The sequence below is a fragment of the Chiloscyllium punctatum genome, chromosome 4 (genome assembly GCF_047496795.1).
Source record: "Chiloscyllium punctatum isolate Juve2018m chromosome 4, sChiPun1.3, whole genome shotgun sequence".
Classification (NCBI taxonomy): Eukaryota; Metazoa; Chordata; class Chondrichthyes; order Orectolobiformes; family Hemiscylliidae; genus Chiloscyllium; species Chiloscyllium punctatum.
The window spans coordinates 20,680,468-20,696,163 of record NC_092742.1 but is presented as its reverse complement, the minus strand read 5'-3'; the positions used below and the strand labels follow the sequence as shown (position 1 = coordinate 20,696,163).

The window sequence follows — 15,696 nt, the reverse complement described above, 5'->3', positions numbered from 1 at the left end:
AATGCATCACTGAGGACTTTGCATTTGCCAAGGGATAGAATGCAAAGGACTTGTGCACAGGGTATTTGATGAGGGATAGCTAGGAGAGAGTGGTGCAGCATGTTAGAAATTTAACAACAGGTGGCATATTGGTAATGGGACTATTAACCCAAACTAATGTTCTGGAGACATAGGTTTGCATCCCACCGTGGTAATGGTGAAATAGGAATTCACTACATGAACAAAACAAGCATAATGACTTCCTCATACAAGGTCAGTATTGTGTTTCCTTGGGGACATCCAGCATGCTGACTTCATCCTCTGGAAACACTCACCAGAAGTCCCTCAGACTCTCTTCCCATCTCAGGGGGAGTCCTGAAGTGGCTGTATAGACTGATTATAGTTATTGCAGGCTGCTTGAATTAGGGCAGGTGGTGGTTGAGGGAAAGGGTGGTAATGCAAATTGATAAATCAGAATGTCCACCATGTCTTTATTTTAACTGGCAACATTGACAGTGGATTTTCAATGGCATACATTGCTTTCAATCACTCTCAGTGGAACTCCAAAACACTTTGGTGTTCAGAATGGGGATTCAAGTGTAAACAGCAGGAATACTAGAGAGTGATTGAATTCATAAAACTTAACTGCAATAAGAGTTTACAGGTCTGGGTATTCCAGAGTATGTACTGACCCACTTGAGCAGGCCCAGCAGAGATGAAGATAACAGAGATAGTTACTTTGACAGTCCTCAATAAGCAGCCTTGGTTCAAACACAGGCAAGGAAATCATCATCTCTATACCCCCTCCCAACCCAGTGGTAGCACAGAGGGAGGCAAAAGGTATAGAATGTATTGAGCAAGAGGCATCTGGGTGTCTATCAACAAGAGTGGCTCAGCATTACCAGTAGTGACAGAGCTGGTTGGCACTAGACTGGATCTGTAGTGGAACCAGTTGGGAAAAAAAACTTTACCTGATCCTCACTAAACTCTGCCACATATGCATTTGTCTATTATAGTAGAAATTGAAGTTACCACCATTCACCCCTTTTGGAGAGAAAGCCCTGTCTGAGGACACCAAGTTGCATAGAATGACCACTTAATGGGATGGATTCCAAAACAGATCTCAACACATTAGGCATCAATGGGCCATCAGCAGAATTGCAGACAGACAAATTGCAACCTGGCATATTCCAACTCAAACATCATGACCAAACAAGGGGATCAACCCTGGTTCAATGGGAGCGCAGGATGGCATGCCATAAGCAGTGCCAAATATACCTAAAATTCATCAATCTGCTATATCCCAACACAGGACTGCGTGTATGCCAAAGCAGCAAGTGACTACAGGAATAAGCAGTTTAAACAACAAATTGATCAGATTCAAGCTTCACAGGCCTGCTGATTGGAGGTGGTTAATTAATATTGTGGTTCTGTTCACCGAGCTGGGAATTTGTGTTGCAGACGTTTCATCCCCTGTCTAGGTGACATCCTCAGTGCTTGGGACCCTCCTGTGAAGTGCTTGTGCTGTTTCCTCCAGCATTTAGAGTGGTTTGTCTCTGCCGCTTCTGGCTGTCAGTTCCAGCTGTCCGCTGCAGTGGCCGGTATATTGGGTAGAGGTAGATGTGTTTGTTGATAGAATCTGTGGATGAGGTTAATTAAATAACTCCAGGGAGCAGGCAGCTTCACAAATATCCCTACCTTCCATAAATGGAGGAGCCTAGCACAAAAAATAAGACTGATTTTGCAGCCATCTTCAACCAGACCTGGAGTAGATGACCCATTTTAATTTCCTTTACAGACTGGGATGTAAGGGATCTGAAGTCTGCAGACAAATTTTATTCATTCCAGATTTTAGAAAATGGCTGACTGCATTGGATGGGCCATGACAATGCTCTGCCAACAGTACTAAAGATTGGTGCTCCAAATCTTTCTACTCCTGTAACCAGGTTGTTCCAATACATCCACTCAGGAATTTGGAAAATTACCCAGATATTTCCTGTACACAGAACAAAGCAAATACAACCTTCCATTTACAAAGTTAAAAATCACAACACCAGGTTATGGTCCAACAGGTTTAATTGGAAGCACACTAGCTTTCACTATCACCTGATGGAGTGGTGCTCTGGAGGACAATTCTAAGGCACAGAATTTATAGCAAAAATTTACAGTGTGATGCAACTGTAATTACAACACCAGCATCTCCATTCCATTTACAACTCAGTCTACCCTTGATCATCAGTGAAGTGATGGAGGGGTTGTCAACAGAGCTGTCAAGCAACATTTGCTTTGCAATCATCTGCTCGCTGCCACTCAGTTACATTCCATTAGTGGCACTTAAACCCTTTTTCCTATCTTGATCCAAACTTCAGGCAGGAATCAAACTCAAGAGGAATAGAACATGACTGCCATGAACACCAACTCCACAACTGACCAAGTGTGGTATCGAGGACTCCGATGTACAGCATGGAAATAGACCCTTCAGTCCTACTCGTCATGCTAACCAGACATCCTAACCTAATCTAGGGTCCCATTTGCCAGCACTTGGCCCAAAGCCCTCCAAACCCTTCCTATTCATATACCCAGCCAGATGCTTTTTAAATGCTGTAATTCTATCAGTCTCCATCGCTTCCTTTGGCAGCTCATTCCATACATGCACTACACCTTGCTCCTTCGATCCCTTTTAAATCTTTCCCTTCACCCTGAGCCTATGCCCTCAAGGTCTGGACTCCCCCACCCCAGGGAAAAGACTCGACTACCCTATCATGATTTTATAAACCTCTATAAGGTTACCCCTCAGCCTCTGATGCTCCAGGGAAAACAGGCCAGCCTCTCCCAATAGGTGAAATCATCCAACCCTGGCAACATCCTTGAAAGAGTTCAGGAAAGATAAGAGTTTCGCAACATCCTTGTATGAAGCAGCTCACACTTAAATTCCTTGCAAAACTAGAGTCAATGGGAACCGGGGAGAACTCTGCTGGTAAGAGTCATATTTAGCACAAAACATGGTTGAGATTGTTGCTCAGTCATATGGGCTCTAAGAAGTTTCTGCATGGGTTCTCAGGGTATGGTCCTTAGCCCGTTCATCTTCAGCTGCTTCATTAATGACCTTCTGCCCCATAAAGGTCAGACATTCCCCGATGATTGCAGTGTTCATTTTGATTAGTGATTCCTCTGTATTCGATACTGATGCAGTCCAGCAAGATCTGGACCATACCCAGGCCCAGGGTGACCAAGTGACAGGCAATCTCCATTGCCAAAGTCAAAATCTAGGAAACCAAGGATGAGCAATAAATGCTGGCCTAACCAGGAAAGCCCACATCACCTGAATGAATACAGAAGTCTGCCAGAAAGTCAAAAATAACTCTGGGCAGGGGAACTGGAAAGCAAGGATTGCTCAACACTGGAAAGAACTCAATGCAGATGGGAAGTTGAGAGATGGACCAGGCAAAGCAATTAATTTCAAACACTGCAACAGGAAACAACAATCTTTCCCCATCAACTAGGCTCATTCTCAGAAAATGAAAAATAAAGCCAAGAACCACCAAATACCCATGGGAGAGTTTGAATGACACCTCAACAACAGAGGCTCAGAATCAGGAATCATTTAACTCGTTCATTTTCTCCATTTATATTCTCTCAATTTAAAGCAACAGCACACGCAACTTGTAGTTAATGCCTTTAATGGCCTAATAAGGTTAAGTCACAAGAACTCTTAGCATTAAATCAAAGGACAATTCATTATTAAATTTTAAAAACTGTGTTCCAAAGTTACAAGATTTTGTAAAAATATCAAAAAATCTCTTCAAAAGAAGTCTGGCTTAATTTTCCACAGTATCCAGATACAAGGAGCACTTGTTGGGATTAGTATTTCGTGATCTGGTTTAGTCTGTAATCTGGATTGGAATCTTCCAGCAGAAGATATCTGTGTTGTTCACATCCTTCAGTTCCCATTTAACCTCCAACTTAATCTGGGTAGGGTGGTGATGGGAAGGATAAATGAAAAGAAAAATAAAAGCAGAAAAGATTAAAAACATTGTAAAACCACACAATCCCCTGCATAAAGGTTAAATTACTCCATATTCATTTAAAACCTAACATGCAAAACAATTCTCAGGCACTGATTTCATTGCACCAGTGACCTCCAGTCAGCCTCATTAAAGGGAATAGCACCTTTTCCAAAACTATATACAAATTTATATACAAAGGGGGCCATACAATGGCTCAGTGGTTGGCACTGCTGCCTCACTGCACCAGAGAGCCAGGTTCAATTCCAGCCTCTGGTGACTGCCTGTGGAGTTTGCACATTGTCCCTGCATCTGTGTGGGTTTCCTTCCAGGTGCTCTGGTTTCCTCCCATAATCCAAAGATGTGCAGGTTTGGTGAATTGGCCGTGCTAAATTGCCCATAGTGTTCAGGGGTGTGTAGGGTAGATGCATTAATCAGGGGTAAATATAGAGTAGGGGAATGGGTTTGGATGGGTTACCCTTCAGAGGGTCAGTGTGGACTTGTGGGGCCGAAGGGCCTGCTTCCACACTGTAGACATTCTATTCTTCTAAATTGGTCTGGTGCATTTAAAAAGCTATTTCTCTCCCATCACATGGTCTCACTACACACTAAGTCAACCACAGACCAGCTACTATCACTTCTTGGTATTGCTCCCCACCCACATCTCATTGTTTCCCAACTCTGCAGCCAGCAAGAAAACTCACTTTAAAATTCTAATTGCCAATCTTTTGGCCCTCCATACACCTCTGGCATTTCCACAGCTACCAATCTACACCCACATCTGCATCTTTTGATGCCCAGGCCTCTGAAGCCATTAAACTCTTTCACCCTCCTCCTCTCTCTCTCAAAATAGAGATTCAGCTAAAGGTCCTTTCGACCAAGGCATGGATAGAACACTAATTAACCATTCACCATCAGACCTCAGTGGATCACAAAAAAGCATTGACTGTGCCAAAACCACTGACTATTCCCAAACTATCCTGGAATTCCAAAACAGACTTTTCTCTGATGCAAATCTCTCAGGCCATACTCAATCCGTGAGGAGCTTACGACTGGTTATAAAAACAAGACCATTTGATAAGGCAGTTTCACAACTTCCTTTCTCCTATTCAAAATTCCAATTACCTCCCCTCACAAGGCCTCAAGTTACATTTCTCACATCCTCTAAACTCAGTTTGGCCATAAAATCCATTCTGCTCCCTTGACTCTTTCCACCAAGCTTAACTGCCCAACTTCCTATTTTTCAAATCTGCAATTGGTAACATTCTCAAAAGAAAAGTACAATCCATTTGTGAGGCAAAGTCCCATAATGCTATTGCTTCTCACTCCATGCCTGAAGTCAACACCTCTTGACTCTTACACTGTCCCTAAATTAATCAACTTCCTCAACTTGGCAATTGCCTGATTAGGTTTTAGTGCACAAAAAAATTTCACTGAGATAAAGCTACTATAATTTCAAATTTCAACTAACTTGCTCAAAAACCTTCAAATCTTTACAGGCAAACCGAGCAGAACTTGGAACATATGCTAGAGATTAATTAAGCAGAGTTATCTGTTAGGTCAGAAATTTCCACTGTCATTGCTCCCAAAAAGAACAGAGAAACTGACATCAAATTGGAATTCACGAAGAACCAGGAGCACTAATTCCCTGAAAAAATATGAAACATCATTTGACACCTCAAACTGACCTCATCACACCATTCCCACCAAGCCACAAATCACCAGATAGGGTTAGAATGACAATTCCCTCACTACTAGCGTGGGTTCAACCATCAGATTTGTTCCAAATGATTCCACTTAGTCAGACAATAAAAGTATGTTGTTTGATCGACAAAATTTTTCAAAGTCTTGCTGAGCAAACAAGCCACGAAACGATCAAGTAAAAGCGATGTTATTCTGCATTTTAATGTTTCATGAAAACACTTACTGTTGGGTAGCTCTCTTTCACTGGTAGTGAAGCGACGTAGCTGTATTTCATGTTCTTTTGGATGGGACATTTAATTCCAGATTTACAACCATCAGGGTTAGGAATAGGAAAAGGAACTGGAAGCCCTTCTAGGATACCAAAAACCTTGGCTTCACTGGTCTTACTCAAGGTGGCTAGAAAACAGATTACAATATGGTTAACCCACATTAAAAAAAGTTACTACCAACCAGCAAAATGCACAACTGTGCCTGCAATTCCAGTTCCATCACTTGGTTTGAGATAAAGATAAGTACACAGGTCCGCTATGGCATTTGGCTGCATTTCACCTAGCTCATCAGCAGCAATGAAAATTTAAACAAGTCATTTTAGAAACTTTTCACACATTTGGGCAAGACCTTCCTTAGTTTAGTCAGACGCTGCATTCTACTTGAATAAACAACTGAATCCCCACTGTCATTGAACTAACCTGAGATCATGGATATCTTTCAAGTCTCTGCTGATTATTTGTATTGTGACTTTGACAGAAATTGGAGACAATTAATTTTAGTTGGCAACAGCACAGCAAGGGGAGATTCTGCCATCAACCAGAGCTGGGTTTAAACTTTATTTTAGGGATTAAAAAGATCAAGACAATGTCAATACAATTCTAAGTCTGATTCTTTTGGTGACAGTGATCCAAGTTATATTCAAAGCAAAACAGTATTAGCTTTTATAATCTACCAATATAAATAGTAAACACTTCGCGATAAGTGGAAATAAATGCCAGTTGGTTCACCTGTAATTTAGTCCCATTTCTAAGACCACACAATATGAAGCATTCACAAAACAAGTGCTGGAAAGACAAAAGTAGCCAGTCAAAAGAATGACTAATGTCACAAACATCACTCAGTTCAAACCAAAAACAAATTGTTGGAAAAGCTCAGCAGGTCTGGTAGCATCTGTGAAGAGACAGTTAACATTGAGTCAGTGACCCTTCGTCCAAACGGATAACTAGAATAGTGTGCGTGCGCCGACAGGAGCAAATGATAGGTGGGGATAGAGTTCAAAGATAGAGAAGAACAGTTGAACAGACAAAGCAGTGGATTGGAAACAACTTTTCTCCAATTAAGTGAGGAAGGATTATACAGAGCAACCTTGGTTACCTGAACATCAATTATCCAAATTTCAGATTATTCAAACAAGACTTCAACGCCCCACAAATGCTTCCGTTGTTTACGATCAGATCAGTTATCCGAACAATCTGTTATCTGAACAAAATACTCACCATCAGTCTCATTTGGTGAATCAAATTGGAGGCATTTGGAGGCAGTCCAGAGAAGGTTCATCTGGTTGATCCTGGATATGACAGGATGGTCTTACGAGGAGAGTTTAGACGTATACAGAGGAACCTCAATTATCCAAACGAGATGGGCAGGCACTATTTCGTTTGGATAATTGATTTCTTCTTGGAGTTTTCTGTGAAGTCTGCTCCCCTTCAGGAGACTAGGCAGCAGCACACCACGCACAATGGACTACTTCAGCGTGAGTCATGAATGGAATGGAACACTGGGTAATCATTGGTGAACACCCCCAATTCCAACCTTATGATGGAGGGAAGGTCATTGATGGTTGGGCATGGGGCACTACCCTGAGGAACTCCTGCAGATATCCTAGAGGTGAAATGGCTGGCCTCCATTTCACCTCTAGGATATCTATTGTGCCATGTATGACTCCAACTATGACAGTTTTTCTTGATACCTACTGTTTCTCATTTTGCCAGGGTTCCTTGATGTCACACTATCGAATACAGCCTGGATGTCATGGGCTGTCACCCTCACCTCTGGAAATCAGCTCTTTTGTCCATGTTTGAACCAAGACTGTAAGGAAGTCAGGAGCTGTGTTAGCCTGGCAGAACCCAAATTGGGTGTCACTGAGCAGGTTATTGCTGAGAAGGTGCTGCTAGATAGCACTGTTGATTACACCTTCCATCACTTTGCTGATGATCAGGAGTAGACTGACAGGGTGGTAATTGGTTGGGTTGAATTTGTCTCACTTTTGATATAGAGGACATACTTGGGCAATTTTCCACATTGTCAGATAGATGCCAGAGTTGTAACTATAAAGGAACAGCTTGGTGAAGAGAGTGGCAGGTTCTGAAGCACAAGTCTTCAGTATTAATGCCAGAACGATGTCAGACCCTATAGCATTTGCAGTATCCAATGTCTCCAACCATTACTTGTTGTCACATGGAGTGAACCGAATTGGCTGAAGACTGGTAACTCTAATGCTGGGGACCTCTGGAGGAGCCAGAGATGGATCACCCACTTGGCACTTCTGGGTGAAGTATGCTGTCAAAGCTTCACCTTTATCTTTTGCACTGATGTGCTGGGCCCTTCACCATTGAGGATGGGGATACTTGTGGAGCCTCCATTTCCAGCCAGTGGTTTTGTTGTCCACCATCATTCATAACTGGACATGCCAGGACTGCAGAGCTCAATTCTGATCTGTTGGTTGTGGGATCGCTTGGCTTTGCCTATTACTTGCTGCTTATGGTTTTGACACAAAAGTAATCCTGCTTGATCGGGTCGCTTCATCAGGTTGGCACCTCCTTTTAGGTATGCCTGGTACTGTTCCTGGGATGCCCTCCTGCACCCCTCATTGCACCAGCATTGCTCTCTGGCTTGATGGTAATGGTTGCGTGGGGATTTGCTGGACCATGTGGTTACAGATTGTACTGGAATACAATTCTGCTGCTGCTGATAGCCCACAGGGCCTCATGGATGCCCAGTCTTGAGCAGCTAGATCTGTTTGAAGTCGATCCTATTTAGTACGGTAATAGATCCACACAACATGGAGGTTATTCTCAATGAGGGGGCAGAACTGCGTCTCCACAAAAACTGTGTGGTGGTCATTCTTAATGATACTGTCATGGATAGATGCATCTGCAGCTGGAAAACTGGTAAGGATGAGATAGAGTATGTTTTTCCCTCTTGTTGTGAAAGTATAAACTGTTAACTCATGTTAGAGGGGTGCTTTATGATATAATACAATATATAATAAAAAGTATATAATAAAGCTCACCCCACTGATTAGGATAACAACTCACACGCATTCAATGTAAAAGTTTTCTTCTTTCAAATCCAGATTTGCTTTTATCATTTCACTTACTGCTCGTGAAGGTGACATTCACACTGTATGTTTGCCCTCTGCGAAGATGACATGGTTGAATGGGGCAGGGAGTGATATCCACTATAATTTGTTCTGCTGTAGATTCTGTAACAGAAAGTTCATGTCACTTAGTTAGATGCACAGACAATTAACAGAAGCTTGACAGAGTGGATGGATAAACTGCTACATTTTATATTGCAACAATACAATATAAAATCATTCAAAGCAAAAGATGACTACTAGAATGACAGGTTTTAATTTAAAAATTACTTTCTACGTAATCTGCAGCAATAAGATTACTTATATGCCTAATTTCATCACAGCAATTTCAAAACACATGAAATCGCCATCTGGAAACATTAATAGTCACTGGATTCTAAACTACCTTCTCATAATCCTCCTCAGAAAACAATCAAATTATTATAGATACATGCCAGGAAGTTGATGCTCAGTAGTTAAGCAGGGTACCAAAAAAAGCATCAATTTTGGGATGAATTAACCAAAGACAATCCTTTGGGGACATATGCAGATGAGCCATAGTAAAAATGAGCAAACTTAGGGACCCAGCACGTTAAGAAAAAACAATTTCACCCTCACTAGAAAAAAAATCTGCACAATATAATGCAACTGTCAGGGGAGAGGACATTGAGTGGGCAAGCAGACTCTTCATATTGTACAAGACAGATATTCTTGATTAACTTTGGAAATGGTGGATGACTCTTGCAAATCTGTTCAATTTAGGACAGTTCCACAGTTTAGAAACAGACATCCAGTCGCATATACCTGACTTGCATGCTTTGCAAAGCAAAGGGATGCTGAAGAACCACTGCACTGTGACAAGAAAAACACAATATTTAAAGTTGAATTAAAACTAACATGTTCACTAGAATGCAATCAAAATTAGTGTGTTGATCCTTGCTGGGGTTCCTAGACAATGCTTAACACAGATGACAACCACAGTGCAAACTATCATTCCACAGCGTTTCAGCATCAGAACGTAGATTTGGTTTCCATAGTCTGGGATCATTTGGAGGAGATAAACATTGTCAACAATTCTGAACATAGTGGCTGGCAACAGGCAAACAAAAATGAAGGCTTGAAATGGAAGAAATTAAAAGTTATGAATATTGACTCGGTGACATATGAAAAAAGTAAAATTGTTGGTTGATTAAAAACAGACTAAAACCGCTCTTAAATTTAAAAGTTCTTCTAGGTGATAGAGGTCCTACGTTTGGAAGATACCAGTGGAGAAACCTGAGAGTCACAGTAGTACACATTATAATTCCTACATGTTGCCAACACTGCAAGGCAGAGGTGAATGCTGAAGGTGAGGCGCCAATCAACTGCATTACTTTGCCCTGGACATTGCCAAACTTTGAGCATTGTTGGAGCTGCACTCGCTCGGTCAACTGGAGCTTATTCCATTCCATTCTACTTGTGCCACACAGATGATGGAAAGGTTTTTTTTTTGGAGTCAAGGGGAGAGTTACTCACTGCAGGTTTTCCTGCCTCTGATTTGTTGGGTAGACACTATTTGTATAGTCAGTGCAGCCCAGCTTCTGGAAAATGGTAAACTCCAGAAATCTGATATTAATGGTATTACTGTCAATAGGAGATTTTTAGATTCTCTTTTGCAGGTAGTAATTGTCCAGCAATTGCATTGCACGAACATTACTTGCCACTTGTCAGCCCTGGTTGGATACTGTTCAGGTCTTGCCAGACAATTGATTGCCAGCATTTGACTCTTCAGATACTGAATAGTACCAAACATTGTTCACTGATTATTTCATCGAGGAGAAAGTGAGGACTGCAGACGATTTCATACCAACATGCTTCTCAATAGTAACAAGTCATGGGTAGCTCATTCAAGAATGGAGATATGACTAATTGCTATTGACCAGTGGCCTGGATTAATAATAGAGTAAATGCAAATGTCACCATTGCTTTAGAATTTGAATTGAGCACAAAATAAATGAAAAAGGTAGCCTCAATAGTGGCGAATATGAAGCCTCAAAAACTCAACTGGCACATTGAGCAACATCAAAATTGTTAGAGTGGGAAGTTGTCAGCTGGAATAACTCATTCAGGACAATAGAAGGCCAAGTCTAACCGACATTCAATAATTCTAAAGGAACATCACAGCAACTGGCAAACAGCATCCAGCCATATTCTGGATAGGCTGAATCAACATTCTCAACAGAGGAAGTAAAAGTCCTTCCTGTAACTTCTGAACCAAGACACAGGAGGCACACTATGCTTCAGTACCTGGTAAATTCATGCTCTCATCTAATATAAAGAGAAAGAGCACAAAGTTCAGTAGCAAATGGCAGCAGATTTAAACATATATGTGAAACACTTAGCTGTATTGTCTTTAAGAACAACTGACTTCAGCAGTGCCTGAAACTAACTCGTGTTTTCTGTTGGGGAACACTGACCAGCAGGAAGATCAGGAAGTGAAAGGAAATCCAAAATTCCTGCAGTGCTGTGGCTGCGAAGGGCTTAGGGTGCAGAAGAAACTGGGTGGTCCCAATCAACACATTGACCAAGATGAAAAGGGGGCGATATAAAGTGAAGATAATTATGGATACCAAGATTAACAAATAGCTCCATACACTGAGAATCTGATGGTTTGAAATAGAATCACAGAATCCCAATTGTAGAAGCAGACCCTTCAGCCCATCGAGTCCACATCAAACTGCCAAAGAACACCCCACCCAGTCCCACCCTATCCTTATAACCCTGCATTTCCCATGGTTAATCCACCTATCCTGCATATCCCTGGACACTATGGGTAATTATGCATGGCCAATCCACCTAACCTACACATCTATTGACTGTGGGGGGGGACTGCAGCCCTTGGACGAAACCTACACGGACTGGGGAGAACATGCAAGCTTCAGAGTCATCAGAGGCTGGAAAAGAACTTGGGTCCCCAGCACTGTGAGGCAGCAGTGCTACCAATGAGCCATCTTGCTGCCCACATAGTGAGAACACCACCTTCCAACTACTGGATGTAGGTTTGCTCACTGAGCTGGAAGGTTCAGCAAGCAAACCTATATCCAGAATCTCAACCTGAGATACAAATCTTCTCAAAACACGCTAACCTTCCAAATACATACTTTAATTATACTTTAAAGAGAACTGGATGGCTTCGCTAGAATCAAGGACATCTTGGTGATAAAACACTGGTGGAAGCAACCTTCAACTTAACACCTTTAGTCATCTTTTGAGTTGGTCTGATGAGCTCAAAAGCACTATTTTGCTACAGTTCCCGCAGCAGATTGACAGGAAAAAGGTGAGAAATGTGCACTTTGCAGTTCAAGAATCACCTCAGTGGATGATATCTGTTCCTGTGGTCTGGATTATAATATCTGAAATACAAACCGTACAATGCACTTCAGCAAAATTATACTAACGTGCATTAGGATAATAGAACAGAGCAAAAGATACAATGGCATAGTTGCAGAAGGTGCAGAGAGAGATCAGCATGAAACTTTAAATTTGAGGGGTCCATTCAAAAGTGGAATTCAAAAATAAGGGAAGTCAGATAGATTGAAATTCTCCTTCACTGCAGTAAACTACAGTAACTTTCGTACCCACCTCTCTCTCCCCCCCTCCCCCCTCCATGTTAAACAACTTTAAGCAAAATGTCAAGTTATGGTGATCTAACTGTCCCATGTACTTCCTGTTCAAACTTTGTACTCAAGTCGGCTGAACTCGAGAAAACTCAAATTGCTCAGCACAAAGCACTTATCAGCACCATCACACAGAAACATCTTTCAAAGGATCACATGCTTTTAAATACACTCAATTCTCACAGCAAATAAAATGAACTGGCCTTTGACATACCAACAAGCCCACGCGAACATGAGTCACAACACATCACACCACAATTGACTGCTTTCAGTACAATACCTTGACAGAGTGGAGGGAAGCAAATAGTTTTCTTAAACTCCATGATATTATAGCTGGAGTAGTTATTAAACCTTCCCCTGCCAACGCAGGAACTGTAAAACCTGCACCCACACCTCCCCCCTCACCTCCATCCAAGGCCCTAAAGGAGCCTTCCACATCCATCAAAGTTTTACCTGCACATCCACCAATATCATTTATTGTATCCATTGCTCCTGATGCGGTCTCCTCTACATTGGGGAGACTGGACGTCTCCTCGCAGACCACTTTAGGGAACATCAGGCTCTCTGTCTTGATTCCTGATGAAGGGCTTTTGCCCAAAACGTCGATTTTGCTGCTCCTTGGATGCTGCCTGAACTGCTGTGCTCTTCCAGCACCACTAATCCAGAATCTGGTTATTAAATACCTCTATCATATTTATAATTTATATAGGGGAACAGAAGGGGATTTTTAAAAAAATTGCTGCAGAGGGGTGCGCATGTGCAAGGAGAATTGCACAAATAAATCAGGGAGGTGTTTTAACAACAGAATTAGGGAAGATAAAGGAACTGGATCCATTGAACACAGGAAGCTAACCCCCACCACCACTCACCCCACACCCACCCCCACCACCACTCACCCCACACCCACCACTCACCCCACACCCACCACTCACCCCACACCCACCCCCACCACCACTCACCCACTCACCCCACCCCCACCCACTCACCCCACACCCACCCCTCCACACCCCACACCCACCCCCACCACCACTCACCCACTCACCCCACCCCCACCCACTCACCCCCACACCCACCCCCACCACCACCCACCCACTCACCCCATCCCCACCCACTCACCCCCACCACTCACCACACTGGAGGAATTTGACAGGCACAGCCCCACACAGAGCCCCCAGGGCCAGGAGAGGGACCAACAGGCGACACAGACTCTCCATACCGCTCGGAGGGACAGGAGCACGACCAAGGAGCAGCCGGCTGTCAGGGGGCGGATTTATAAACTCAGCTCGAACCCGCCTTCCAGGGCCCCAGCTCACATGACCCACCGCAGCGCCTCCACACGATTGGCGCAACGGCGGCAACAAACCCCGCCCACCCGCTCGGCGTAATCAGCGCGTGACTCACCACCTTCGCCCCGCCCACCGCCGGCCCCGCCCCCAGACACCGACCCGTCCCCTCCCCCTCCCCATTAGCCCACCTGACCTCCCGCCACTGTCCACCCTCCGACCTCACTTTCTCCCCCTCCCTCTTCACCTTTCTCCCGCCTGCCCTCCCATCCCTCCTCACCTCCCCCTGCTCCCCCTTCCCCGCCCCCATTCCCACCTCCCCTCCCCCTTACCTTCCCCCCTCACCCCTCCCCCTCTACCCTTCCCCCCCATTTCCCCCTCCTATCCCCCCTCCCTCCCCCTCTCCCCCCTTCCCCCTCTCCCGCCCCCTTTCCCCCCTCTCCTGACCCCCTCCCCGCTCTTTCGCCCCCCTCCCCTCCCCCCCCTCCCCCCCTCCCCCCCTCCCCCATCCTCTTCCCCCTCCCCCCCTCCTCTTCCCCCCCCTCCTCTTCCCCCCCCTCCTCTTCCCCCTCCCCCCCTCCTCTTCCCCCCCCTCCTCTTCCCCTTCCCCCCCTCCTCTTCCCCCTCCTCCTCTTCCCCCCCCTCCTCTTCCCCTTCCCCCCCTCCTCTTCCCCCTCCCCCCCTCCTCTTCCCCCTCCCCCCCTCCTCTTCCCCCCCTCCTCTTCCCCCCCCTCCTCTCCCGCTTCCCCCCATTCCCCCCTCCCCCCCTTTCCCCCCTCACCCCCCCTTTCCCCCCCTCTCCCCCTCCCCCTCCCCCCACCCCCTCCCCCCCTTTCCCCCTACCCCCTCCCCCCCTCCCTTTCCCCCTTTCCCCCCCTCCCTTTCCCCCTTTCCCCCCCTCCCTTTCCCCCTTTCCCCCCTCCCCCCCTTTCCCCCCACTCCTTTCCACCCATCCCCCTCCCTCCCCCCCTTTCCCCCTCCCCTTTCCACCCATCCCCCTCCCTCCCCCCCTTTCCCCCTCCCCTTTCCCCCCTATCCCCCTCCCTCCCCCCCTTTCCGCCATCACCCTCCCTCCCCCCTTTCCCCCCCTATCCCCCTCCCTTTCCCCCCTATCCCCCTCCCCCCCCCTTTCCCCCCTATCCCCCTCCCCCCCCTTTCCCCCTCCTATCCCCCTCCCCCCCCCTTCCCCCCCTTTCCCCCTCCCCCCCTATCCCCCTCCCCCCTATCCCCCTCATCCCCCTCATCCCCCTCCCCCCTATCCCCCTCATCCCCCTCCCCCCTTATCCCCCCCATCCCCCTCCCCCCTATCCCCCCATCCCCCTCCCCCCTATCCCCCCTCCCCCCTATCCCCCCCATCCCCCTCCCCCCCATCCCCCCCATCCCCCTCCCCCCCATCCCCCCCATCCCCCTCCCCCCCATCCCCCTCCCCCCATCCCCCTCCCCCCCATCCCCCCCATCCCCCCCATCCCCCTCCCCCCCATCCCCCCCATCCCCCCCATCCCCCTCCCCCCCATCCCCCCCATCCCCCCCATCCCCCCCATCCCCATCCCCCCCATCCCCCTCCCCCCTATCCCCCCCATCCCCCTCCCCCCTATCCCCCCCATCCCCCTCCCCCCTATCCCCCCTCCCCCCCATCCCCCCCATCCCCCTCCCCCCCATCCCCCCCATCCCCCCCATCCCCCCCATCCCCCTCCCCCCCATCCCCCCCATCCCCCTCCCCC

The 15,696-nt window shown here is 46.0% G+C and overlaps 1 protein-coding gene across 1 annotated transcript; it reads right to left on the bottom strand.

Moving 5' to 3' along the window:
- Window positions 1-3,642: 3,642 nt before the first annotated feature.
- LOC140476118 (NPC intracellular cholesterol transporter 2-like) lies at window positions 3,643-13,999 on the bottom strand. The gene is made up of 4 exons (XM_072568219.1): window positions 13,822-13,999; window positions 9,058-9,162; window positions 5,911-6,083; window positions 3,643-3,947 (listed from the first exon to the last, which is right to left on the bottom strand). Exons 1-4 carry the CDS (start codon window positions 13,904-13,906, stop codon window positions 3,861-3,863), a joined length of 450 nt encoding a protein of 149 aa, XP_072424320.1. The 5' UTR covers window positions 13,907-13,999; the 3' UTR covers window positions 3,643-3,860.
- Window positions 14,000-15,696: the final 1,697 nt, after the last annotated feature.

Coding starts and splice junctions, on each gene's coding strand:
- LOC140476118 (XM_072568219.1), bottom strand. CDS start 13,906: ATGGAGAGTCTGTGTCGCCTGTTGGTCCCTCTCCTGGCCCTGGGGGCT. Junction 9,163..13,821: donor TGTCAAATTCCTCCAGTGTG/GTGAGTGGTGGG, acceptor TTTCTGTTACAG/AATCTACAGCAGAACAAATT. Junction 6,084..9,057: donor GAATGTCACCTTCACGAGCA/GTAAGTGAAATG, acceptor TCTGTTTTCTAG/CCACCTTGAGTAAGACCAGT.